This window comes from Nicotiana tabacum, chromosome 24, assembly GCF_000715075.1.
Source record: "Nicotiana tabacum cultivar K326 chromosome 24, ASM71507v2, whole genome shotgun sequence".
NCBI classification, from domain to species: Eukaryota; Viridiplantae; Streptophyta; class Magnoliopsida; order Solanales; family Solanaceae; genus Nicotiana; species Nicotiana tabacum.
Window position 1 is genome coordinate 27,195,636 of NC_134103.1, and position 26,881 is coordinate 27,222,516.

A 26,881-nucleotide genomic window follows, 5' to 3' on the forward strand; every position below is an offset into this window, starting at 1 on the left:
ATGTACTAGAACCAGACTACTCCAAAGGGTATGATCTTTACATTGTCATAACCAAATTCAAAAACAAGTTAGAAAATAAAATAGAAAAGTAAAAGTTAACTGCAGGGGCAAAATAGGAAATTCAAGATCAGCCCGTGTTCCATTGCAAGAAGAAAGCTCTATGTTGCCACTTTCAGCTAGCTTGTTTATAAACCCCATCAATCTCCTCTTCCCAAGGAAGAATCGTCTTTTCTCTTTCTCTTTCTCTTTCTCTTTTTTCTTCCCTCTTTCATCATTTTTATGCATTGTTTTCTTAACTCAATTTTTGAGTCTCTTTTTCTAGATGATGGCAGTGACCCTTCTTTATTCTCTTACTTGTGACATAACCTTAGTGTTAATCACATCCTTTTTGCTTCAAACTTCAAAATTCAATCAAAAAATCCCATTTTCCACTGCTTAAATACCAGATATTTTTCATAATTCTTGCGCCCAAGAAAACTCCAAGGTTCAAGAAAATAATTATGGAAGTTGGAAGAGTTAAGGAAGGTTCTAACATGTCTACTGCTAATTCTGTTTTGCCTTCTGAGGTTCTTCATAATCTCTGGATGTCCAATTCTTCCCCCTCTTTTCATGGTAATTCTCTTTTGCACCCTGCTAAATATATGTTCTTGTTATTCTTCCTTTTATTTTCTTGTAAGCTTATAGTTCTTTTGACTTTTTTTCTCTACTTCTAGTGTATGGTTACTGAAAATTTGGTAGTTTTTTACTAACTTCCTTTCACTGCTCAATTCAATATAAAGGGTTTTGACACTTGTTTTGTACTACAATATTTGGTCCAAGTTTGAGTCTTTTTAGTTTTAGAACTAGAAAATCTATTATTTAGCAGTCAAGCAAAGGAAATGAACAAGGTATTTAAGAATTGGTTGTTGGTTGGGTGAGTGGTTTATCACGTGGGAGACCTGATATCGATTCCCCTCACCAGCCGCCTCTTCGGTCAGAGCTCATCGCACCGAGCTTGCATAGTGCGATTTACATCTAGTGCGATTTACATTTACTGTGTGATTTGCGAGCTATTGCATAGTTAGCAGGTTATTCGGTGCGCACCCAAAGGGTAGCGGCTGGTGTTTCCCTGAGAATTTTTCAAGATTTTGATGCATTAGTGACCTTGCTCTTTGTCAATTTTGTTCTGTTTCAGGGCCTACATCAATGGTTAATTTCGAAGATGGTCGAGGAGAAATTAGTAAAGAGATGTCATTTTTCTCACCAATTGACAAAGAAGAAACTAGCACCGATGATTATGATAGTTGCTTTCACCGGCCAGAGAAGAAAAGAAGACTTTTACCCAATCAAGTGCAGTTTCTTGAGAAGAGTTTTGAGGTAGATAACAAGCTGGAACCAGAGAGGAAAGTTCAATTGGCTCAAGAACTTGGCCTACAACCTAGGCAAATTGCTATTTGGTTTCAAAACAGACGTGCTAGATACAAGACTAAACTACTTGAGAAGGACTATGACGTTCTCAAAGCTAGCTTTGATAAACTTAAGGATGATTATGACTCCCTTTTCAAAGAGAATGAGAATTTGAGAAATGAGGTATCTTGAAAACTCCCTATAAAACCAGCATTCTTCATTGGCATTAGATTTACAAAGGGGTTTGTTATGTACCCCATATTAGTCAGGAAGAAATGATTTGTGGTCTCGTATGAGACAATCCTCGTCTTATGAGACAATCCTTGTCTTATGAGCTAGCCTTTTGATTAAGTTAGGCCTAAAGTCTATTTTCGTAACATGATATCATAATCGAACATTCCTACCTTTTGTTTATTCAATATTGGAACCCCATGTTATAGTGCATCCTGATGCACTAAGCTCCCGCTATGCGGAGGATCCAGGAAAGGGCCTATTGTACGCAGTCTTATCCCTCATTTTTGCAAGAGGCTGTTTCCACGGCTCGAACCCGTGGTCTGCTGGTCACATCGCAACAACTTTACCAGCTACGCGAAGGCTCCCCTTCTGGAACCCCATGTTATATTGTTCACGTATCTGATGTCCAAACCTAGACGTGTAGGTTGTTAGTGTCTCACATTAGTTAAGGGAATAAACTATGGTCTTGGACATCCTAACCTCATGTCTTAGCTTCTAGGATTGAGCCAGGCGTAAAGTCTATTTTCTTAAAAATGTTTCTAATATATTCTTTGATTTTGTTGTTGAATAGGTTGATTTGCTGAAAGAAAAAATGCTTAGGAGGGAGAAAGGGAAGGAAAATTCAGGGCAAAATGAACCAATTAGTCCAGTAGATGCAGAAGAGGCTCAAAAGGCAACTCCAAATGTTGTTACCTCAGAAGTGCCAAGTATACAAAAGGTAGTATGCAAACAAGAAGATGCAAGTTCAGCTAAAAGTGATGTTATTGATTCAGATAGCCCACATTATACTGATGGGAATCATTCTTCAAATGCATTTGAAGCAGAGCCGTCTGATTTTTCTCAAGATGAAGATGACAACTTAAGTAAGAGCTTTTTATGCTTCCCTGAAATTGGAGATCAAATTCAAGCTAATTCATGCAATTTGGGATTCCAAATTGAGGATCATCAGCCTTGTTGGTTCTGGCAATATTGAGTTTTTCAATTCAAGATTTGGCTCAATCCTTTAGTGTTCTAAGGAATTTGCTAAATTTCCTTTGTAGCTTAATTTACACTATATTAATCAATAATATGTTTGTATATAGGATTACTAGTAGTTAACTAATTGAGGTGTCTTTATTACTAGCTTGTTTAAAAAAATGTTATGATTGGCCTTTTTCTCTTTAGCTCAAAAACAAATGGTACTATTGCCTTTTTTCTTCTTCTTTTCAGTTGCTACTGTTAATTTATAATTGTTAGGATCCTTTGGCCTTATTTGGAAGGCCAAAGCTAAATCAATGATGAGTCATTTTCTGGGATATCTACAAAGTAGAATAAAAGCATGTGCATTTTCCTTCTAGTGACTGTAATGGATATAAAAACTGTGGGATTCAAAAAACCCCTTCTGCAATGCATATTGTTCTGTGGGGAAAACCACTGGATTTAAGGGCACAAGATGGGAATTGGGGGGGGGGGAGAATTCTACATATTAATAATATCATTAAAAGTTGTAGTATTAAATTTGTATGTTATAATATTTGATGATTATAAGAGCATGTTAATAAGGATAAATTGACAAAATTAAAGTTAATTTTTTTTAAATATAAAAAGATATTATTTTTTTGAATTAGATAAAACTGTCATATAAAATAAAATGGTGGAAATTTGGTTTTCTTTTTTCTCCACACCTAATTTTCAAACAATTGTCTAAGCAGAGATTTTGCATCTAACCTTGTGCCAAGGATAATTTGGAAAAATCTCTCTATCCTCACAAGGTAGGGTAAGATCTGCGGACACATTAACCTCTCGATCATACCCGTGGGATTGTTGTTATTGAGTTAAGCGGATATGTTACGTAATTAATTTACAACTTTTAAAAAGGAAAATGCCAAAAAAGTTAAAAGAAAAAGAAACTGCATGTAAGAGAATAAGTGAGGATTGAGGTTGAAATCTTTAGCAATGGGGGAGGAAAAAGGAAGGGCAATACCCTTTAAAGTCAAATTTTGTGGATGATTAGATTCAAAAGTGTATTTCAATAGGCAATGACTTTTTAGCTAGATGTTGACAATTTTTCTTCTTTAATTAACTTTATAAAATGGACGTTGAGACATACCCCATCACTTTAAATATTTTTTATTGAGGGAATCGACGATTCTTTCTAACATGAATATTTTGCTGATGCATTTCTTGTTACATGTTAACATGTGTAATTGTACTATGACTTTAGGAACATAGTTTAATGGCTAAAATTGATATGGAGTCTATTTTAATGCGTTCTTTAAGGATAGCTAGCACGTAGCTTTGAAGGAAGAAATCAAATGAAATATTTATACTCTAAGTCCGTTAACTTCTTTCATAATTTTATATTAACTACAGTGTTGGAACCTCACCAAACACTAGCTTGTAGTGTCAAGTTTTTGAGGGAATCAAGTTTTGTTTTAGATATACCCACAATTAATAGACAAATAGTTTGATTAGATTAGTTGTCTTTAAGATTCGACCATTACTAAGTGAGTGGTCCTCTTCTTCATTTTTTTGCTTTTTTCCTGTGTTGTAATATTTGGCTTGCACAATTTGACTCAAAAGGAAAAAAATTGATTATTCTTATATTGTGTTTTACATGTGATCAAGGTACTTGCAAGTTTTAACTGGTTAGTTTGGCTTAGCAAGGCTATTAAGGTCCGGGACCAACTGACGGGATTTTGCGTATATAATTTGTTTACCCGAAAAACGGATAGAGTTTAATTTGTACGTAGTTCTAAGGGTATGTGGTATAACTTGATACAAATCGTAAGAATATATAGAAATATCGAGTGGCAACGGTAGAGAATGAAAAATAAACAAGGTTAGAAAGAAGATGATTAATGGATTAAGCAAGATGAATCAATTTATGAAGCTAAAAAGGATAACTCTTCAATATAGGAGTGCATGATATCTCAGTTATAATGTATGCAAAACTTGTGCTTTTACAGAAATATAGTCATCCCTTTTATAGTGGGGATCTTACTTTAGATATAATTAAAAATACATAGTGGGGAACCCATGGTAAATCAGTTTTTTCCTAATTCCCGCCGAGATTCCCCCCTTAGTGCGGCTGCAACGGCTCTTGTCTATGAGTTCGATCCTGATCGGACTCGGTATTGGACGATATTAGTCGGTTTCCAGCTTTAGAGTTCGATGCGGGTTTGAGGTCGATGCTGACTCGGGGTCTGGTAATGACTTGGGCTCGGTATTGGTTGGCCTCTGGCCCTTAAGCTCGATTCAATCACATCTCATCATAGTTCAATTCGGACCCGAACTCGATAATGACTTCGAGCTCGGTATTTGATCTGTACCTAAAATCTGAAGCTCGTTTGTGCCATCTTCGGATCCATCTCGATTTTATGAAGACTTTCTTCGGCCCATTATGATCCCATCTCGACAAGTCGTACGAAGGCCGAAATCAGTTTCGACCGTATACAGATAGTCCCCGCGTTTCTCGGGAAGGATGTGGCGAGAAACGATATGATTTCCCAACGGCTCGATTGGATATGCGCTGACGTTTGCATCAGGCTCGATCATGACGCACGTGATAATTGTCCCGTCGGTTTAGTTTTCCAAGGCATTTAATGCGTGTCAAACGATGGTCGGCCACTATTGATACTGAACCGACGTTGCTTAATCTATAAATAGCCCATTTCTTTACCATTTACCACTTTTGCATCTCCAATCTCCAAATTTTATAAAGTTCCTTCTTGCAACTTCTGAGTTTATCTGTAAATCTGTGATTTTTCACTACAAAATCTCTCTTCAAAACACCAAATCTTTGTTACCTCCTTCTATTTTCGATCTTTAAATCCAAAAATGGCGAAAACATCAAAAACCATTCCTAATAAAGAAAAAGCTTGTTCTTCACAGCCTGCCGCCAACAAAACACCGGTGGAGCCACGACCTGAGGCGTGCGTTCCTTGGACGTGTGTTCTTACCTCTAATTTCAAGGTAGACAAAGGCTCGTCGGTTCCCGGTCGATGTGAGCCAGTATCGATGTACGTGTGTTTGATAACCGAGGGATATCTCGAACAACTAAAGAAAGATTGCAATTGGGAGAACAAAGAAATAGTAATCCCGTCTCCTGAAGAAGATATCACCACTTACGTGAAAGGGTTTTTAAGTGTGTATACTTACCCTTTCACGTTAGGTCCCCTCAACCATGTTATTATTGATTTCTGTCGTCAATACCAAATAACCCTAGGTCAGATCCATCCTTCTTCTTGGCGGATCGTTATTTTGATCTGTTACTTCGTGAATAAAATCGAGGGGATGTCTTTCACCCTCGACCAACTCATTCGATTGTACTGCCCTCGCCTATTTCGAGGCGGGTTAATAAAACTTCAGCGTCGGGCTACCAAGGTTCTGTTCTTGAGCATAGACGAGGATAGGGATCGAGTCTGGATGGGCAGGTTCGTTCGAGTGAAGACTTCGGACCTGATTCCGATTGAAAAGATGTCATTTCCCGAGGAGTGGAACATGAAGCATTAGTGTAATTCTGTTGTTATCTCCTACTATTTTGCCCTTTTATTTATTTTCTCACCGATATCCCCTTTTTGTGATGCAGCGGTTCCTTGGATGCCCAGTGCAGTTCCTGACCTCAAGAACTGGGTACGGGATCTAGCTTCAACCTCCACATATGTCGAGCGCTCATGGCATAATTTGTCAAAGGGCCGATGGGAGGCCAAAAATCATGGTAAGTCTTTTTCTCGTACCTTTGGTAGTTAGAACGAGATGCTTTCCATATACTTAAATCAATTTTCTTGTATGTAGGTATGGGCAAAGATGCAGTTTTGAGGGCCCCGTCCGTCAAGGAAGAGGCTTTGGCCTCTATTCCAAAACTGGTGAAGGATAATAAGATAAAAAGGGCCTCCGCTTCCGAAGATCCAAAATCGAAGACGAGGATGGCTCATAAGCCGAGGAAGAATACCATCCATTTGACCATAGAATCAGTTCTGCGTCTAAGGGATGAAGACAAAAAAGAAGAAGAAGAAGAAGAAGAAGAAAATGACGGATCCGTGCTGGTGGCTCGAATGAAGAAAACCATCGATGCCCCAAAGGCAGCAGAATCGATGGTGATTTATAAAGCTCCGCCTCGGACTGAGGAGATATCAGAGGAAGGTTCGGGCAGAATCCCTGAATCGTTAGAGATCGAGGATGCTTCCCACCGAAGATAACAAACGGTGGGTATATCATAAAGGACCGGTCCTGAAGCTCTTCGAATTGAGGAGAACGCCCCAAGCGAGTCGCTTGGGGCAATAGTAATCAGAGACTCGCCTACTCTTCCTGCTTTTTTTCGAAGGGGCGATTCGGGAAGCCCAAGCTTTGGGGGCCCTCGAGATAAACCGATCACATGAAGGGGAGGACCCCTTCTGTGATTTGTTTACTGGTGTCGAGGAAGTTGCTGGCCCTGTGATATGTCAGGCCTTTTCTGTGAAGTGCAACAAGCTCTAAATCGTGTAAGCTCTAACTTCCTTCGTTGATACCACTTTCATGTTTGCTATTCTTTTCTAACTTCTTTTCTTCTTTCTTCGTAGGCCACAGCGATTCATCGAGAAGCGTGTTCTCGGTCTCGAGTTGAGCTGCATCGATATGAGGCCAACCTACGACGGGTCACGAAGGATAGGAACGCCCTTAGAATCATCTTCGGACAAAGGGAAGAAGAAATCAAGTACCTCCGAGCTGAATTGGCCAAGGCTCAACAAGATCAGACCGACCTGACCGAGCAGGTAATGGTAATCTTAAAAACCCATGGGCTCGATTCTGGAACGGTGGCTAATATTTCGATCTCACAGCTGCAGCAGAAGCTTGAAGTTATTGGGAAGTTTCGTGAGGAGGTCTATATGATAAGGGCGGAGGCCTTGGGATGGAAAGATGGCATGGACCGTCTTGCCGCAGAAAAAAAAACTAGTCGAGCCCAATTATCATCGGCCGAAAACCAACTTCAAAGCATGAAGGAAAAAAGCTCGGTTCAAGCAAGAATAATAGAGGAGCTCGAGTCTTGGTTGGCCTCCGAACTTGCCAAGGCCAAATCTGACGCCGAAAAGGCAAAGGCCGATGCGGATGCATTCGTGGTCATTTATCGGGCCGATGCTGAAGCTGCTCAGGTACAAGCAAGAGAGGCAGCCTAGACCGCTAATACTCGAGCACATTGGGTTGCTGAACTTACTAAATGCCGATCTCGGAGGGAGACCCTCGAAGAGATCCATGCTCGAGGTTTCGATCTCACCAAAGAGATAAAAAGGGCTAAAGAGCTCGAAGTCGATACTGAAGCCTTGGCTTCCGATGATGATGATGGTGATGGTGATGATGGGAGCAAGAGTGGGTTCGAGAGTGGGGAGGAGCCTGATGGAGAAGAGACTGCCCCCGTAGATAACCAAAAAACTTAGCTCTTAGTTTCTATTTTGGCTATTTTGTGTAGGGTCCTGTTCGGACATTGTAAACATTCTTGTATATATATAAAGATCTTTTCGTTTCCCGACTTACCTCTGTTTTATTCTCTGCCTTGTGAAGATTTTGTTTCATTCATACCTTATGAAGGCTTTAGGTAATTTGATCAAATTTGGACCTTGTAGCCTTTATAACCTAGTGAGTGCTTGCTCAAACTTGAAATAAGGTAGCTCGTAGGCTTAGTAGTCGAGTGAGTGATTTGAACTCGAAGTAATATAGCCCGTAGGCTTAATGGTCGAGTGAATGATTGCTCGAACTCGAAATGATGTAGCCTGTAGGCTTATTAGTCGAGTGAGTGATTCGAACTCGAAGTAATGTTGCCCGTAGGCTTAATAGTCGAGAGAGTGATTCGAACTCGAAGTAATGTAGACCGTAGGCTTAATGGTTGAGTGAGTGATTGCTCGAACTTGAAATGATGTAGCCCGCGGGCTTATTAGTCGAGTGAGTGATTCAAACTCGAAGTAATGTAGCACGTAGGCTTAATGTTCGAGTGAGTGATTACTCAAACTCGAAATAAGAGTAGCCAATTCGCTTAGTAGTCAAGTGAGTGATTCGAAATCGAAGTAATGTAGACCGTAGGCTTAATTGTCGAGTGAGTGATTGCTCGAACTCGAAATAATGTAGCCCGTAGGCTTAATGGTCGAGTGAGTGATTGCTCAAACTCGAAATAAGAGTAGCCCGTAGGCTTATTAGTCGAGTGAGTGATTCGAACTAGAAGTAATGTAGCTCATAGGCTTAATGGTCGAGTGAGTGATTGCTCGAACTCGAAATAAGAGTAGCCCGTAGGCTTATTAGTCGAGTGAGTGATTCGAACTCAAAGTAATGTATCTTGTAGGCTTAATGGTCGAGTGAGTGCTTTGCTCGAACTCGAAGAAAGGTAGCCCGTAGGCTTTATAGTCGAGTGAGTGATTCGAACTCGAAGTAGTGTAGCACGTCGGCTTAATGGTCGAGTGAGTGCTTTGCTCAAACTCGAAGAAAGGTAGCCCGTAGGCTTTATAATCGAGTGAGTTATTCGAACTCGAAGTAATGTAGCTCGTAAGCTTAATGGTCGAGTGGGTGATTGCTCGAACTCGAAATAAGAGTAGCCCATAGGCTTAGTAGTCGAGTGAGTGATTCGAACTCGAAGTAATGTAGTCCGTAGGCTTAATGGTCGAGTGAGTGATTACTCGAACTCGAAATAAGAGTAGCATGTAGGCTTATTAGTCGAGTGAGTGTTTCGAACTCGAAGTAATGTAGCCCGCAGGCTTAATGGTCGAGTGAGTGATTGCTCGAACTCGAAATAAGAGTAGCCCGTAGGCTTAGTAGTCGAGTGAGTGATTTGAACTTGAAGTAATGTAGCCCGTAGGCTTAATGGTCGAGTGAGTGATTGCTCGAACTCGAAATAAGAGTAGCCCGTAGGCTTATTAGTCGAGTGAGTGATTCGAACTCGAAGTAATGTAGCATGTAGGCTTAATGGTCGAGTGAGTGCTTTGCTCGAACTCGAAGAAAGGTAGCCCGTAGGCTTTATAGTCGAGTGAGTGATTGCTCGAACTCGAAATGGTGTAGCCCGTAGGATTATTAGTCGAGTGAGTGATTCGAACTCGAAGTAATGTAGCACGTAGGCTTAATGGTCGAGTGAGTGATTGCTCGAACTCGAAATAAGAGTAGCCCGTAGGCTTATTAGTCGAGTGAGCGATTCGAACTCGAGGTAATGTAGCCCGTAGGCTTAATGGTCAAGTGAGTGCTTTGCTCGAACTCGAAGAAAAGTAGCCCGCAAGTTTTATAGTCGAGTGAGTACTTGCTCGAACTCGAAGTAGTGTAGCCCGTAGGCTTAGTGGGACTTGATCTCGCTGATTTTTCGATTGGCAGTCCCCGATTTATGGGGTAATGGTCGGCCCTTAAGCCTGCTTGCAAAATAGATCACAAAATAGAGGATGGATTCTGAGATATCGGTAAGAAATTCTCTTTATGTCATTATACATGTGTTTATGTTCTGTACCGGGGATCGAGCAAACTACATAAGCATGGTTCGTTTTGACCATTTGGCTCTTACAACTTTTCCTATCGAAACCCTGTTGTTATGAAGTAAATTTCTTGCATCGAACTTGATATATTTGAGGGTAATGCCCCTCCAATATTCGAGGTTGATTGTAAGGAGGCCTCAGATACTATTGAATTGTTCTAAGTTAGCACAATCAATGGTTACCTCATTAAAAACCTTGCCGAAAAACCCTTTTGGGATAAAACTGGTCTAAGGGAAAAAGAGTACAACGCGTGCTTTCACACCTAAGGCTTCATGTTGAATGATCCATCCTTGTTCCTGATCGAACTCCTGCAAGGGTTAGTTTCGAAATATAAACGAACATGGGAGGGTCGTACCTTAGCAGTAGTATCGTTTTAGGTGCGACGCGTTCCAATTTCTTGGTAGTTGTTTGTCGTTCATAATACCAAGCTTGTAGGATCCTTTACCGACGTTTTCGAGTACCTGATACGGCCCTTCCCAGTTTAGACCCAGCTTTCCTTCATTCGGATTTCGGGTGCTGAGGTTGACTTTCCTTAGCACTAGGTCCCGATTTTAAAATGACGAAGATTGGTTCTTCGATAATAGTATCTTTCGATCCGCTGCTTTTGGGCGGCCAATCGGACGAGAATGGCTTCTCATTTTTCATCCAATAATTTGAGGCTAGTATTCATAGCCTCGTGATTTGACTCTTCTGTTGTATATCGAAACCTGGCACTGGGTTCTTCGACTTCGACTGGAATCAAGGCTTCAGAGCCATATACTAAGGAGAATTAGGTTGCCCCCGTACTGGACTTTGATGTTGTTCGATACGCCCAAAGAACTTCGGGTAGGATTTCTCTCCATTTTCCCTTAGCGTCGTTCAACCTTTTCTTTAGATTTTGAATGATATTTTTGTTCGTCGATTCGGCCTATCCGTTCCCACTAGGGTGATACGGTGTTGATAATATCCTTTTTATCTTGTGGTCTTCGAGGAATTTTATCACTTTGCTGCCGATAAATTATTTTCCATTGTCACACACTATTTCGGCGGGTATCCCAAATCGACATACGATATGATCCCAGATGAAGTCTATAACCTCTTTCTCTCTTACTTTCTCAAACGCATGTGCTTCAACCCATTTAGATAAATAGTCAGTCATAAATAAAATGAACTTAGCTTTACCTGGGGCCGATGGCAGAGGGCCGACGATATCCATTCCTCATTTCATGAATTGCCATGGGGATAGGAGTGAGTGAAGTTGCTCCCCGGGCTCATGGATCATCGGTGCAAACCTTTGACATTTGTCTCATTTTCGAACAAACTCCTTTGCATCTTTGTCCATATCGATCCAATAATATCCTGCTCTGATTATTTTTCAGACTAATGAATCGATACCGGAATGATTTCCACAAGTACCCTCGTCAATCTCACGTAGGACGTAGTCGTTGTCTCCTAGTCCTAATCATATTGCCAATGTCCCATCGAATGTCCATCAGTATAATGTTCCATCTGCAGTCAATGTGAACCGAGCAGCTTTGGTTTGTAGGGCCCTCGAATTTTTAGGGTCCGATGGGAGCTTTCCGTTTTCCAAGTATTCAATATACTTATTTTTCCAATACCAGGTTAAGCTTGTAGAGTTTATCTTGGCATAACCTTCCTCGATCACAGATCTCGAGAGGTTAACGACAGTCCCCGAGCTGATCTCATCTTTCCCGACCGATGACCCCAAATTTGCAAGTGCATCGGCCTCACTGTTTTGTTCTTGAGGTACATGTTGTAAGGTTCATTCTTTGAAACGGTGTAAAGTTACCTATAGTTTGTCCAAATACCTTTGCATTCTATCCTCTCGATCATCAAAGGTTTTGTTTACTTGATTCACCACCAGCAAAGAGTCATACTTGGCTTCAATGACTTATGCTCCTAAGCTTTTAGCTAGCTCGAGACATGCAATCATGGCCTCATACTCGGCCTCGTTGTTAGTCAACCTAGTAGTTTTGATAGATTGCCTAATAGTGTTACCCGTGGGCGGCTTTAAAATGATGCCTAGCCCGGACCCCTTCACGTTCGAATCCCCGCCCGTGAAAAGAGTCCATACCCCCGATGATGTACCTGATTTCAATAAGAGTTCTTTTTCAACTTCGGGTACGAAGGTTGGCGTGAAATCGGCCACGAAGTCCACTAAAATTTGAGACTTGATGGTCGTCCGGGGTTGATATTCGATATCGTACCCACTGTGTTCAACGGCCCATTTGACCAATCGGCCTGATAGTTCGGGCTTGCGTAAAATGTTACGAAGTGGATAAGTGGTTAATACGCATATGGGATGACATTGAGAGTATGGTCTTTACTTTCTAGAGGCGCTTATCAGTGCTAGTGCCAATTTCTCTAAGTGTATTTCTCTAAGTGTGGAATCCTAAGGTTTGACTTACATAATATACGGAAAATTGCGTACCTTGCTCTTCTCGAACTAGGATACCACTTACTGCGATTTACGATACAGCCAAGTACAAGTAAAGTTTCTCGTCTATTTTTAGAGTATGAAGCAGTGGCGGGCTCGATAGATATCACTTCAATTCTTCTAATGCATGTTGGCATTCCGGGGTCCAGGCGAAATCGTTCTTCTTTTTGAGTAGAGAGAAAAATTTGTGACTTGGATCTGACGACCTTGAAATGAATCGGCCTAAGGAAGAAATCCGTCCCGTTAGCCTCTGCACGGCTTTTACATTGTCCACAACGGCGATGTCTTCGATGGCCCTGATTTTATCGAGGTTGATCTCGATCCCCCGATTCAATACCATGAAGCCAAGGAACTTGCCTGAACTGACCCCGAAAGCACATTTCTCGGGGTTGAGCTTCATGTTTTATTTCCTTAAGATTTTGAATGTTTCCTGTAAATGAGTTAAATGGTCCTCTACGCGCAAGGACTTAACTAGCACGTCATCAATATAAACTTCCATCGATTTACCTATTTGCTCTTCGAATATTTTATTTACTAGGCGTCGGTAAGTAGCTCCTGTATTTTTTAGCCCGAAGGGCATTACATTATAACAATATGTTCCATACTTGGTGATAAATGAAGTTTTTTCTCGGTCTTCCGGGTTCATTTGGATTTGATTATACCCGAAATAGGCATCGAGAAAAGTAAGGATCTCGTGGTCATCTGTGGCATCGATCATGCGATCGATGTTGGGCAGCGGAAAAGAATATTTGGGGCACGCCTTGTTTAAATCCTTATAATCTACACACATTCTAAGTTTGTTCCCTTTTTTAGGGACTACAACTACATTGGCTAACCATTCTGGGTATTTCACCTCCCGAATGGACCCTATTTTGAGAAGTTTAGTTACCTCGTCCTTTATGAATGCGTGCTTTATCTCGGACTGGAGTCTTCTCTTTTGCTTCACCGGTTTGAACCTAGGGTCCAGGCTTAGCCTATGCGTCATTATATCCGGTAAGATCCCTATTATATCTAAATGGGACCAAGCAAAATAATCTATGTTATTGATAAGAAATTGAATAAGCCTTTTTCGGAGTTCGGGGGTTAATCCTGTTCCCAGGTATACCTTTTATTCGGGCAAATGCTCTATCAGTATGATTTGCTCTATTTCTTCAATCGTTGATTGGTAGCGTCGGAATCATCGGGGACCACGAAGGATCGAGGGATCCTTTGATCATCATCTTCGTCAATCTTTTGATTTTCTAGTTGGCTTGAAGCTGATGTCTGTGATTGCTATTTGGCATCTCATTCCCCTTTTGAGTCCGACCCCTTTTGTTGACGATGGTAAGGATATCGGAATTGCTTCTCGCCTTTGGTGGTTTCACATGCCACATTGAATCCATTTAGAACCAGGGTCACAGGTACGATCTGGTCCTGTAGACCGAGCTGTCCTACAACCTTTGATCTAATAATGTTGGCCAAGCTACCCGGATCAATTAACACACGCTTAACTTTAGTTTTATTCATAAGTACGGATATTACCAGTGCATCGTTGTGAGGTTGCATGACTCATTCTACATCTTCATCATTAAAGGACAAGGTTCCTATGGGTGCGTAATCCTGAGTTCGAGGTCGCTTTTCTCTCATAGCCGATGTCTTAGTGCGTTTAAGCACCGGCCCCTGAGGGGTATCGACGCCACCGATGATCATGTGGATGATGTTCTGTGGTTCTTCCTGTTCGTTTTTTTTTTTTACCGAAATCCCCATTTTTGAAATGTGTTTTGGCCCTATCGCTTAAATATTCTTGAAGGTGCCCTTTATTGAATAACCGGGCTACCTCATCTCTTAGTTGCCTGCAATCTTCCGTTCTGTGGCCATGGGTGCCATGATATTCGCACATTTGATTGGGGTTCCTCTGGGCAGGATCGGTCTACATGGGTCGAGGCCATTTAGTATCTTTGATGCGTCCGATAGCCGACACGATAGCGGATGTATCGATGCTGAAGTTATACTCCGATAACCATGGTACTTCCTTAGGTCTGGTAGGCCTGTCGAACCCACTTCTGTTCATCAGTCCCCGAGACCCTTGACCTCGATCACTCATTTTATTGCCTTGTCCGAGGTTACATCTCGATTTATTTTTCATGTGGTTTCCACTATATGGTCGGCTGATCGGACCTTGTTCTCGATTGATGTCCCTTCTAGCACTGGGTTCAGAACCCAACTGATCGTCTTCGACTCTAATTTCCGACCGGTACCAATTATTCACGTCGGCCCAAGTAATAGTTAAATAGTCGATCAGGTTATGCTTCAACCCATGTGAAGCCGTCGAACTTCATTCGTTCAAATCTTGAGTGAAAGCCTGAACAGCCCAATCGTCTGTGACTGGTGGCAGATCCATTCGTTCCATTTGAAAACGAGATACGAACTCCCTTAGCATATCGTTATTCTTTTGTCTTACCTTGAATAGGTCTGACTTCCTGGTCTCGGCCTTTATGGCCCCGGCGTGCGCTTTTACGAAGGAATCTGCAAGCATAGCAAAAGAATCGATAGAATTAGATGGTAAATTATGATACCATATCATTTCTCCCTTTGATAGGGTTTCACCGAATTTCTTCAATAATAAGGATTCGATTTCATCGTCCTCTAGGGCGTTCCCTTTAATAGCACATGTATAAGAGGTGACATGTTCGTTGGGGTTGGTAGTTCCGTTATATTTAGGAATCTCGGGCATGCGGAATTTCTTTGGGATCGGTTCAGGAGCCGCGCTTGGGGGGGAAGGCTTTTGTACGAATTTTTTGGAATCTAAGCCCTTCAATATCGGTGGTGCCCCTAGGATCTGGTCAACCCTGGAGTTATATGTTTCTACCTTTTTGTCGTTTGCTTCGATCCTTATTTTTCCTGATTCTATTCGTTTGGTTAGTTCTTCGAACATTTTAGCAATTTCGGGATTAGTCCCCGACTCTTGCTCATTTGACCTTACTATAGCTTGTTCCGTTCTGTGGGCGATTTTTCGAGGTGGACTGGGCTCCGGCCTGCTCGGTATCTGGGTTTGACTCTGCAACTGAGTTATTGCTGCTTGTTGAGCTTGCAATATTTTGAAAATCATACGCAAACTGACGCCGTTTTCCTCGACGTTATGGGTATCTCGAGCTGCAGATCGAGTGCCACCATGAATGCTATTTTCAGGTTCAGAATGTAGGTTTGCCTCAATGGCCACATGCGAATTAACGTCTAATGGCACTTCAACTCGAGCTCCAACGACGTCGACAAGCGGCATTCCGTCCCTGGGCGTCAAGTTGTTGTTCTCATCTTGAAGGCCAGCTTCGTTGTCGATAGGTAATGCCATTTAATTTGAGAGTTCGTCATTGTTAATTCGAAATCAAAGGCACTTCCGAAAATAAGCGTAAAATGGTGTGTTTTTACATATTCATATCAAATAATCACTATTATCCTTAGCCCCATGGTGGGCGCCAAACTGTTTACCCAAAAAACAGATAGAGTTGAATTTGTATGTAGTTCTAAGGGTATGTGGTATAACTTGACACAAATCGTAAGAATAAATAGAAATATCGAGTGGCAACTGTAGAGAATGAAAAATAAACAAGGTTGGAAAGAAGATGATTAATGGATTAAGCAAGATGAATCAATCTATGAAGCTAAAAAGGATAACTCTTCAATATAGGAGTGTATGATATCCCAGTTACAATGTATGCAAAACTTGTTCTTTTACAGAAATATAGCCATCCCTTTTTATAGTAGGGGATCCTACTTTAGATATAATTAAAAATACAAAGTGGGAAACCCATGGTAAATCAGCTTTTTCCTAATTCCCGCCGAGATTCTCTCCCTTAGTGCGGCTGCAACGGCTCGTCTATGAGCTCGATCCTGATCGGACTCGGTATTGGTCGATATTGGTCGGTTTCCAGCTTTAGAGTTCGATGCGGGTTTGAGGTCGATGCTGACTCGGGGCCTGGTAATGACTTGGGCTCGGTATTGGTTGGCCTCTGGCCCTTAAGCTTGATTCAATCACATCTCATCATAATTCGATTCGGACTCGAGCTCGATAATGACTTCGAGCTCGGTATTTGACATGTACCTGAAATCTGAAGCTCGTTTGTGCCATCTTCGGATCCATCTCGATTTTATGAAGACTTTCTTCGGTCCACTATGATCCCATCTCGACAAATCGTACGAAGGCCGAAATCAGTTTCGACCGTATACACAATTATAATCAAACCAAATTGAAAACGAATAAACTTATAGACCGTGACTTGAGGTTGTGTGACCTCTCCCTAATATTAGTAGCTTCAAGTGGAAAATGTAGGAATATGTAGCTATTAAATGGGGTAGAGAGAGGCCATACAATTGATACTTGCAACTCATAACCACTTGCACAAGGGATTGATTTGTATTTGTACGAGAAGTCATTGTTATTATTCAAAAATATAATAGTATGTCTCTAAGTTACTAAACTCAAGAAGCAAAGGACAGCTATTTCATTTGTTTGCTTCAAATCAGGTAGCTTTCTTTGTTAATGATGCTGATCCAAGTTTTGTGGATGAAATAGAGATGAGGGAGGTGTTAAAGAGCCATACAAGAGCACGGGCGGAGCTAGAATGACGGGAGCGGGTTCGGCCGAATCCAATAACTTTGGTTCGAAGCCTATATTTATTTTAAAAAATTCATTGAATATGTATAAATTATTTATTTAAAACTCAATAACTTAAAACGATTAGAATCGCAAACTCATAAGTTCGAAATCTTGACTCCGCATGAGCAAGAGCCCAACAGCTTAATTTAGTAATTGCTTATTCAAGAAGAGCCGCCTTAATGCTTTTGCGTAACTTAAGAACCATGAAATGTCACTTTTGGCTTCATATTAATCTATTCTAAGAACTTCTAGACCATGTGGGAATTAAGCTTAAAATTGAAACCAATTGCAATGTTCCACTAACTCAAAAAAAAATAGTTTTTGGTGTAAAGTAGTACTAACTAACCTACATCTTGAGAAGTTTGGGGCAGATCCCACATTCGTAGGGACACAGATGTCCGTATTATCGTCGTCTCGAATTAAATTTATATTTTTGTACACTTGAATAATTATCTTCATATATTTATATTTTATTTGGGTAGTGTTAATATCGGATCTGCTTCTGGTTATAACTTTAGAAGTCTAAATAAATAACATGTGATCTTGATGACCCTTTGAAATAAACGAAAAATCTATAATTTAACAAAGCTCATATATCTACCAATAAAATGAAAGAGGAAAAACGGTTTTGCTTTCCAAAACTTTCAAGTTAAATAAATATATCTCTTGAAGTTAGTTATTAGTACAAATTTTGGTAGCACGTATTTTGGGTTAGACTTTAGGACATGTCAAAAGTGACTTTTGTTCAACTTAGTTTCTGCAATTTTATGTACTTAGATATCAACAATAATAAAACCTAATTGGGCAAAATAAAAAAAATCTGATACTTTGGAGGAGACAAATGAAGTATTGACAAGTAGGGAACCAAGATTTCACACGTGTCTGGTAGTCAAACAAAATGCCACGAAAACGAAGGAAGATCAATGGCCCCACCATAAGATGCCAGACGTAGATGGGCCAAGCAACGTGGCGGGGTGTGCACGGAGAGAAACAGGAAAGTGGGCCCGTGGAGCCCAGTACGTCGCTTTCACTTTTTCTTTTACACGCCATATAGATAAGTATGAAAAATGAAGAACTAATCTAAATAGTTACTCATTTAATGGCTTAAATTAAAAATAATCGTCAATTATACTCACTTCGTTTCAATTTATGTGAATTTATTTAATTTGGCACGGAATTTAAGAAAAGAGAGAAAACTTTTGAACTTGTGGTGTAGAATAAAGCACATATATTTTGTGTGACTATAAATTATTGCATAAAAGTAAATTATTTTCGAATAAGAAAAGAGGTTATTCTTTTTTGTACGGATTAAAAAAAAAATAGGTTCAAATAAATTGAAACAAAAGAATTATAATCTATGTGTAATGTTGTATATTCAGTATATAGTTGTTAGAAAAAGTAAACTAGATCGGTATTAAACATACTGTACTGGGGGCCCAATTGACGAAGAAATTGGGGTTTGGTGACAAGACAAGGCTTTGTAGGGGGGCCTATTTTTCAGGAGAGTGGTGATGTCACACGTGTAGGGTCACTCTCATGGGACCCACTACCCATGTCTAGATGTCAGAAAAGAGAACATTTTGACAAAACAGTATATTGCCGTTTCATGTGTTCATGAGCTTCTCTCTGCCTATTTCCTAACTGACCAAAAATACGTTTGGGAATCTGATAACAATCACTAGTTATTTGCTTGGATTCTTAAAAAATATCATCTTTAAATATCTGAAACGATCAACAACATAGCTCACTAGAACTAGAAAAATGATGCTAGTGATGAATTTTTATATTACAATTTGTATGACCTTTTTTTTAAAATATGAATGTTGCAAAAAAGAAATTCATATCATTCCACTAATATTAATATCCTATACTATTCAAAATCAAATTCAATTAACTTTATTCTAATATTAAACTTTGATATTTTTCTAGTTATTACTTTACTGTTTTTATGGTACTGCTACTTAAAATGGAGTGGAAGCTCTACATATATAGCCGGTCGAATTGACTGTTTAGTATATATAGATAATATATTAATTATACCATATCTTATACATCTACATAGAGAAAGTATAACACTATAAGATTATACATCAACAACTCTCTCACGTTTTCGTTACAAGCTATACTTCAAAATTCAAACGATTCAAATATGCCACGCAAGCTTATCAAAAGTTTAAAGTTAAATGATCGGACTTGCTTCTTCAGACTCACATGTGTTACGACAAAGTTTTCTATTTAGGGGAAGAATGAAAGATTTAAATCTGACTCTTCAATGCCTCTCAGACAAAAAGGAATATAGAACCAAAAAAACTCTTCTTTTTGTAAAATTTCCAGCTTTTGCATAGTAGAACATTTCACTGGCCCAAAATCTTTTAGGAGAGGTACTCAACTCATGCTACTAGTAGAGAAGTAGTTCACTGAACAAGGCCCAAAGATGTCCCAAAACAATCAATTAATTTATCAGTTGATTCCCCCTCCCCCAAAGGATACAACCCCAACAGCAACCCACCTTCCATCTCTCAAAACAAAAGAGTAAAAAGGCTAGTAAATCTTCAATTGATCACTCTTACTTCCCATAGATGCAAAATAGTCAAATCTGATAGATATTACACTGAAAAATTCTTTTACATAAACTTTTTTCAAGGTGAAATGTACAATTGACACTAAAAATCTACAAAACTTTAGGTATAACAGTGAGGTGGGAGGTAGTGAAGTTGGCTCAGTACTGGAAAGCACATCTCAAAATTACTTTGCTACTTCAAAATACACTATTCAAAGGGGAAACAGTCACATAATTGATCTCATTATGAAGCATTTAGCTCGACAAATATGTCATAATAAGCATTTCTTCTGCCTAAATGAATCTTTCAAAAACCTCTTCACAAATGAACAGGAAAAAAGATGCTGAGCTGAGCCTTTTTCACCTTAAAGCTAACTAAGTTAATCCTTCTCTAGAAAACCAACCCTCAGTCATTGCCCCAAGACTCGACACACAAGCAACTAGAAGTACAAAGGTAGCTTGTATCAGGTCCTTGGACTTAGTTTATAGGGATGATACATATAAAAGAACATACATATAGCGGGTTGTGTGAGATTTCCATCTGCAGTAGTTTATCGGACAAAGCATCTCATCAGTATGCTGTGCTGTAAACTGTTATCCCCTGAATAATCCCCAAAACAAACTACATAATACACATACCTACAAGTTCTGTCTCTATTAGAAAGTCTATCATCATTTCTACATGGAAGACATATAGGATTCTGTAAAATGATCCAACTAAAAGCAATGCCACTGCCACAGACACAATATGGAGTAAACGATTGGTTCCGGGGTTTTAGAATTCTAAAAGGCAGCCCGATGCACTAAGCTCCCGCTATGTGCGGAGTCCGGGAAAGGGTCGAACCACAAGGATCTATTGTACGCAGCATTACCCTGCATTTCTACAAGAGGCTATTTCCACAGACTTTAGAATTCTGTTGATCTTAAGGTACTCCATCACTATCATTGCATACATAGGCATATAGAAAGTAAAGAGGAAAATACATAATCAGAAGAATTGTGTGAGACAGGTGAATTTATCCGGTTGAGGTATTCTTGATTGATCAGATGGGATGATATGATGGTGCCCAATACAAATAATAGCAATATACATGTGAAGGAAAAGTTGTAATATTGATCGATTAAAGAAAGAAAAAGACTTCTCTTTCTATTCATCGTTACTGTTTTATCCATAATGGGTTATACTGATCATCTCAAAACTTCAATAGGTGTTGATATCAGCTTGATGAGCTCAGCGTTTTTTAAGACTTCGAAGGATACTCCACATGAATGTCGAAATAATGAACAGTATTACACCGGTTATAATAGCATACTTGAGTCCAAGATTCACCAACAAGTTTACCAGAAGTCCAGCCAAGACGACACCAACAAAGTTTGCTGAAACAGCAGACCAGAAAGGCATATCGAGGACAGAAGCTATGATGGCTCCTGTCCAAGCTCCGGTTCCAGGAAATGGAACTGCCACGAAGAGCATTAAACCGAGCCATTGAAACTCTTGTACTGGACCTGCCTTCTCTTTCGCCCTCTCAAACAAAAAATCCAAAAGCTTTGATGCTGATTTGTTCGTTCCAGCAAGGAAAATTGCTAACTTCTTTAGGTAGAGCACGATAAAGGGGACGGGAACCATGTTCCTACAAATGCAGCACCAGTTCTCATCATTAGCAAAGTGAAAATGAGTTACACCACTCATATATTGATTAACACAATCGCTATAGCTTCTGAACTCTAACTAATGTAAAACAATACTCCCTAATAGACTTAGATAATTACTTGGACTTTCTTAGATATGCATACATGTAATAGTGTCCCTCACTGGTCTTAAGATTTTGAATTGTATCTGACATATACTTAGATATCAACCATATTCATTAAGTCATTGATAAAACTTCTTCTCTTTCATATTTCTCACGGACACATGGAGTCCGTTTGGATTAGCTGATTGTAAATAGCTGACAAGCTTGAAGTGCTAAAAAATATTTTTAAGTGCTGAAACTGATTTTTTAAATAAGCATTTACGTGTTTGGATAGACGTGTTGAAACTGATAATAAGCAGTTGATATGTTTGGTAGAAAAGTGCTGATAAGTTGTTCTTTTATTAAAATGACTAAAATATCCTTAAAAACTTTACAAAAGATTATAAATTAAAATGTTTCTTTGTAAAGAAAAAGATGAACAAGGAATATGGAAGGAAAAATATTTTGTGAGTTAGAATTAAGGATAAACTAGTAAAAGCCTTGGTCAAACTAAAAGTGCTTATAAGCTAAAAAGTCATAAGTTGGGGGTGACCAACTTATGACTTGTGGCTGATTTTAGCTTATAAGCACTTGGCTTATAAGCACTTTGGGTATTTACCAAACGCATAGATAAGCCAAAATGTGCTTATAAGCCAGTTTGACCAACTTATAAGCTTAGCCAAACACCCTCTATGCCCTCGAAAATGCAGCACTAGCTTGATAATTAACTGAAAATGGTCAAAATTGGATTCAACTGTCTACTACCCGGATCCGCAATAATGATTTTGAAGGCACTGGAGAATGAGCTACACTTGCATCGCAACCTTTCACTCATTTAACATTAGCATAGACAATATGGCTTCTGAAGTCTTTAACTATTGAAAGACAATTACCAATAGACATCATTTTCACAGCAACTGAAGCTCCAACTACCAGCAATTATTGACCCCCGGTGCTTTGATCTAGTGGTAAGAGCGCAACGCGTGATATGTGCATAAGGTGCACGTCACGGGTTCGAACCCTGCCGTAGATAAAAGCTTGGTATTTAAGAGGGGAAAGGTAGAGGGTTAGACCCACTATCCACCCAATTTCGAACTGTGCTCCACTAACCCTCAGATATATCTTGGTTATCAATAAAAACCACCAGCAATTAATGACTAGATGATGGTTTCTTTAGACATTTCCCTTCAAGAATTTAATTATCAGTAGCTAAAATTCAAGTTACAACACAACAACAACAACTCAGTATAATCTCACTAGTGGGGTCTGGGAAGGATAGTGTGTACGCAGACCTTACCCTACCTTGGGATAGAGAGGTTGTTTCCGATAAACCCTCGGCTCCCTCCCTCCAAGAACTCACCACCTTGCTCTTGGGTTGACTCGAACTCACAAACTCTTGTTTGGAAGTAAAGGGTGCTCACCACTAGAGCAACTCACTCTTGTCAGTTACAGCACACCAATGCACCTTTTTTAACTCCTATCAATGGTATTCAAAATGCAGAACAGCAAGCAAAATTACTCCTAAAAATGAAACAAGACATTCAATTCAAGGACTTAAAATCAGGACAGTGAAGCCAATGTGCAATCTTTCTTTCAAATTACCGCCTTATTAAGCTGCAGATTTAGGGCCTGAAAAAGAGAATGTAAAACTTACCCAAGAATGGATAAGACAGTCAATGCAATAGGGTTGAGTTGCAACCAATAACCAACAGGAATAGCCCCACGAAGCTCAATAACAGGAAGTGTAGCCAAAGCAAACACAACAGCTTCATCTGGCCAGCCTAAACTTCTCAAAGCAGTAGCAACTTTTACACCAAAGCCCGAAGCCCGAATAGAGTCAGCAGCAGCAGTAGCAGCTTTTGCATTCCCTGAAACTGCAAATAAACCAATAGATACAGAGGCCCATAACAACACCCACAACAGGAATTTCAATGGTTTTTCCTCAGTAGCCAGTAAAGACTCTTCCTTTTCAATTATCTCAAGAAAACTATCAGAACAAGAAGCTCTTTTTACCCTTTGAATATGACCCAAATGGTTAGAAGTTTGAGTCTTTAAGTGAATTTTTTCCTTCTGATGCAAGAAAGATTGAATATTGGGGAGTAAAGTTTGAGTCTTTAAGTGAAATTGTCTGTTTTTGTGCAAGAAAGATTGAATCTTGGGGAATGAGAAAGAGGGGTAAGACTTTCTGTAAGAGAAAGTTAATAACTGGGGAGAGTGGGATAAAGAAGTGGCCATTTGGTGTAAGAGAAAATGTACTGAAGAATACAGAGAAATACAGCTTACGTGTTTGAGCTTAGAACACTATTAAGGTACATTTTCATGGTTAACAATGAACAGAATGAGGAGCTTTTAGGTTGGGATTTGTGAAAGGCTTAATAAACTGATAGTAAGGAGAAGTCTATAGCATTTTGGATTTGTATTTTAGTAGGGTTTTTGGAGATTGAGTGGATTTTTCATTTTGGGATGGCCGGATAAAGCATAGGAAACTACGTTAGGGAGGAGCAGACGAAGTTTTTAATTTTTCTACATTAATTGGTCAATTTTCATACACTAAACTATGAGATAATTTTAAGGCTAAACTAGAAAATTTTATAAACCCATTGGTTAATAAAGTAGGCGATATAGCGTTAAAAAAAATTATAAAAAAATAAAGTAGGTGATATAGCGTATAAAATAAAATAAAGTAGCTGATAATATTGGAGGCTAAAGTTTAAATTCACGGATAAAATATGTTTTGTGATTTTTTTACCTTGATATACAAAATTACTGGTGGAAGAAAAATCCAAGTTACACAAACTAATCTAAACACGTTTGTTAATTACAAAAAAAAAAAAAAAAAAAAAAAGAATCAATAATCTCTATAAACAGATGCGGACGCACAGCAAAGGAGAGAGGTAAATAGGTAATCGACAAGCAAAAGCTTCATATATACTTGCAAATATTTTCAATTAGATATTAGCATAAACGTTCGGATCAATCTTTATATAGTGATAACTTTATATTAAATGTTACAGTGCCTTGAGACCGTAAAATCTTGCGTCCGCCTCTATCTATAAGTTTGACGTTACAGCATATATATATATATATATATATATATATATATATATATATATATATATATATATATATATCACTAACATAGTTATATACAAGTTGACTCAAAAAAATCTGGTGGTTGGTCCAAATAGTTATGGGAGATTCCTATTACTTGATTTCTTTTACTCTTTTATGTATTCCCTATAATCTATAATTTGTATAGATTAAAATCTGCCCCCAAGGGAATTTAGCATGAAATGGTGTTACGGAAAATGATGTGGTCGAGGTCGACTAGTAAACAATGGGGCTCGTGGCCAGGCGGTCAATAACGGTCGAGGTCAAGTATCAAGAACAGTACTAACGGCTAGTTTTTGTAATAAGATATTTAAGAGAATATTTCATTGAATATTCTCTATACTTGTCCTTTTAGGATTGACTGGGGACATGTCCCATATAAATAGAAAAAGAGATGGGGAGGGTAATTCTCATTTTGATAAGAACACTTTTGGAGAAGAAGACCTTTTTATAAAGATTCTCGTTCATATTATTCCACACGTTTCCATCAGATCCAAGGATTGTTCATACAAATCTTGGATCTATCTTACATTCACCGTTGTCAGGCAGAATATTGTCTTTGTCTACTCATTATCGGGTGAATCATTCTCCTTATTTACATAAATGTCATTGATTGACATTTATCGCTAGATATGTCTCATTTAATGTTTTAGTGGTAAGGAAATTTCATATTTATTGTCATTAATCATATACAAACTCTATCTCTCCCATCGTGCATCCTTGTGCTTAATATCTAAAGTTATTATCCTTAACTAGGTTTAACCTTTCATTATATAAATTTAACAGTTTAACCTGAGATTATATTTCTTGGTCAAACAATTTGGCGGCGTCTGTGGGAATTTCCTAGTCAAATTTTTAGTTTCTTCTAGATCTATAACTAGCACGGTTTAAAAAAAAAATGCGAAACTCTTTTTTCCTTGTACACACAGATCTGACATGGCAGATAATGGAGAAGAAAGAATGAAGGTAGTGGCCGACCTCACCACCAACCTCTTGAACACCATAAATGAGGTTTTTGAAACAGAATGCGAGGATATAACGCCTAACGCCTCCCCCAAGCGAGATGGGTCGCCCCTCCCTCACGGCAGTATCGTAACATCCCGCGGTAAAGGAGCTTCCACGTCCACGATGGAAGAGGTGCCATCAGCAGTGAAAAAACTACTTGAGGCATGGCTAACTAACACGCTAACCGACATCTTCGACAAACACGCCCAGGAGACAGCTAGAGAAAATGCAAGGACTTGCATTACACTGACAACGGTCGAGCAGCGCATCCCTCTCCCTCCAGTAACAGGTATCACTCATAATGTTAATAATGCAGGTGACGACACCCTCACAGCCATTCTAAAAAAGATGGAAGAAATGAAAAATGAGAACAAAGTGCTTCGGGACCAAATGAGAGATCACCGAGAAAGAGTCTACAAAATACCGGGTGCCCCAAAACTCTTGCCAAAAAGAGATGCTGGTCGGTTCATCGAGCAACCATACATTGATGAAGCCGCCCCACATACCATACCTAAGACCTTCAAGATGCCGCCTTATCTGAAAATATATGATGGTACGACCGACCCCGAAGATCATGTGACTCACTATGTCATTGCTGTAAAAGGCAATGATCTCTCCAAAGAACAAGTATCCACCATCTTGTTGAAGAAGTTTGGCTAGACCCTCACCGGAGGAACATTAACTTCGTATTCACAACTGCACACGCGTTCCATCGAAATATTCGAAGAGATAGCCGGCAAGTTCATAACGGCCCATGCTGGGACTAAAAAGGCGGAGGCAAGAGTGAGTGAAATATTTTCCATCAAACAATCGCCTGGAGAAGGATTGAGGGACTTCCTTGCTCAATTCAACCGAGTAAGGATGACCTTACCAAATGTATTGGAAGGAATGGTTGTAGCAGCTTTCCAAAATGGGCTGAACAGGAATGGCTCAATAGTGACAAGAAAATTATTAAGTCGGCTTGTGAAATATCCTTCAACCACTTGGGATGAAATACACAACGCCTATTGTGTCGAGGTCCGTGCAGACGAGGATGACCTGAATGGGCCAACTCATCGGTTGACCTCGGTACAGGCCGAATCCAGGAAGGATAGAAGAAATGATGTCAGGAGGGATCTCGCAGCTCCATGACCCAACCGAAAAAGACACCAGTCGTATATCAGAAACTCCATCATGCCCCCCTCCCGCCACGAAGAGGGCCTATATAGACCAAGGACAGGGACTCACCGGAATGAGAGAGGTATGCCCCATTTGTTATCCGCTCATAATTTTTGTGTGTCACCCTCAGAAATAGTCTATGCATTGGAGAAGCTCGAACCAAAGGTA

The 26,881-nt window shown here is 39.6% G+C and overlaps 2 protein-coding genes across 2 annotated transcripts; one reads left to right on the top strand and one right to left on the bottom strand.

Moving 5' to 3' along the window:
- The first annotated feature begins 213 nt into the window (after positions 1 to 213).
- LOC107767605 (uncharacterized) lies at positions 214 to 2,775 on the top strand. Its single transcript, XM_016586657.2, has 3 exons — positions 214 to 612; positions 1,175 to 1,569; positions 2,192 to 2,775. The coding sequence occupies exons 1-3, from the start codon at positions 501 to 503 to the stop codon at positions 2,591 to 2,593; spliced, it is 909 nt and encodes a 302-aa protein (XP_016442143.1). The 5' UTR covers positions 214 to 500; the 3' UTR covers positions 2,594 to 2,775.
- Positions 2,776 to 20,803: 18,028 nt separating this feature from the next.
- On the bottom strand, positions 20,804 to 23,919 carry LOC107767606 (uncharacterized). Its single transcript, XM_016586658.2, has 2 exons — positions 23,094 to 23,919; positions 20,804 to 21,337 (listed from the first exon to the last, which is right to left on the bottom strand). The coding sequence occupies exons 1-2, from the start codon at positions 23,672 to 23,674 to the stop codon at positions 20,938 to 20,940; spliced, it is 981 nt and encodes a 326-aa protein (XP_016442144.1). The 5' UTR covers positions 23,675 to 23,919; the 3' UTR covers positions 20,804 to 20,937.
- Between the last annotated feature and the right edge of the window lie 2,962 nt (positions 23,920 to 26,881).

Coding starts and splice junctions, on each gene's coding strand:
- LOC107767605 (XM_016586657.2), top strand. CDS start 501: ATGGAAGTTGGAAGAGTTAAGGAAGGTTCTAACATGTCTACTGCTAAT. Junction 613..1,174: donor TTCTTCCCCCTCTTTTCATG/GTAATTCTCTTT, acceptor GTTCTGTTTCAG/GGCCTACATCAATGGTTAAT. Junction 1,570..2,191: donor ATGAGAATTTGAGAAATGAG/GTATCTTGAAAA, acceptor GTTGTTGAATAG/GTTGATTTGCTGAAAGAAAA.
- LOC107767606 (XM_016586658.2), bottom strand. CDS start 23,674: ATGGCCACTTCTTTATCCCACTCTCCCCAGTTATTAACTTTCTCTTAC. Junction 21,338..23,093: donor ACTGTCTTATCCATTCTTGG/GTAAGTTTTACA, acceptor CTGCATTTGTAG/GAACATGGTTCCCGTCCCCT.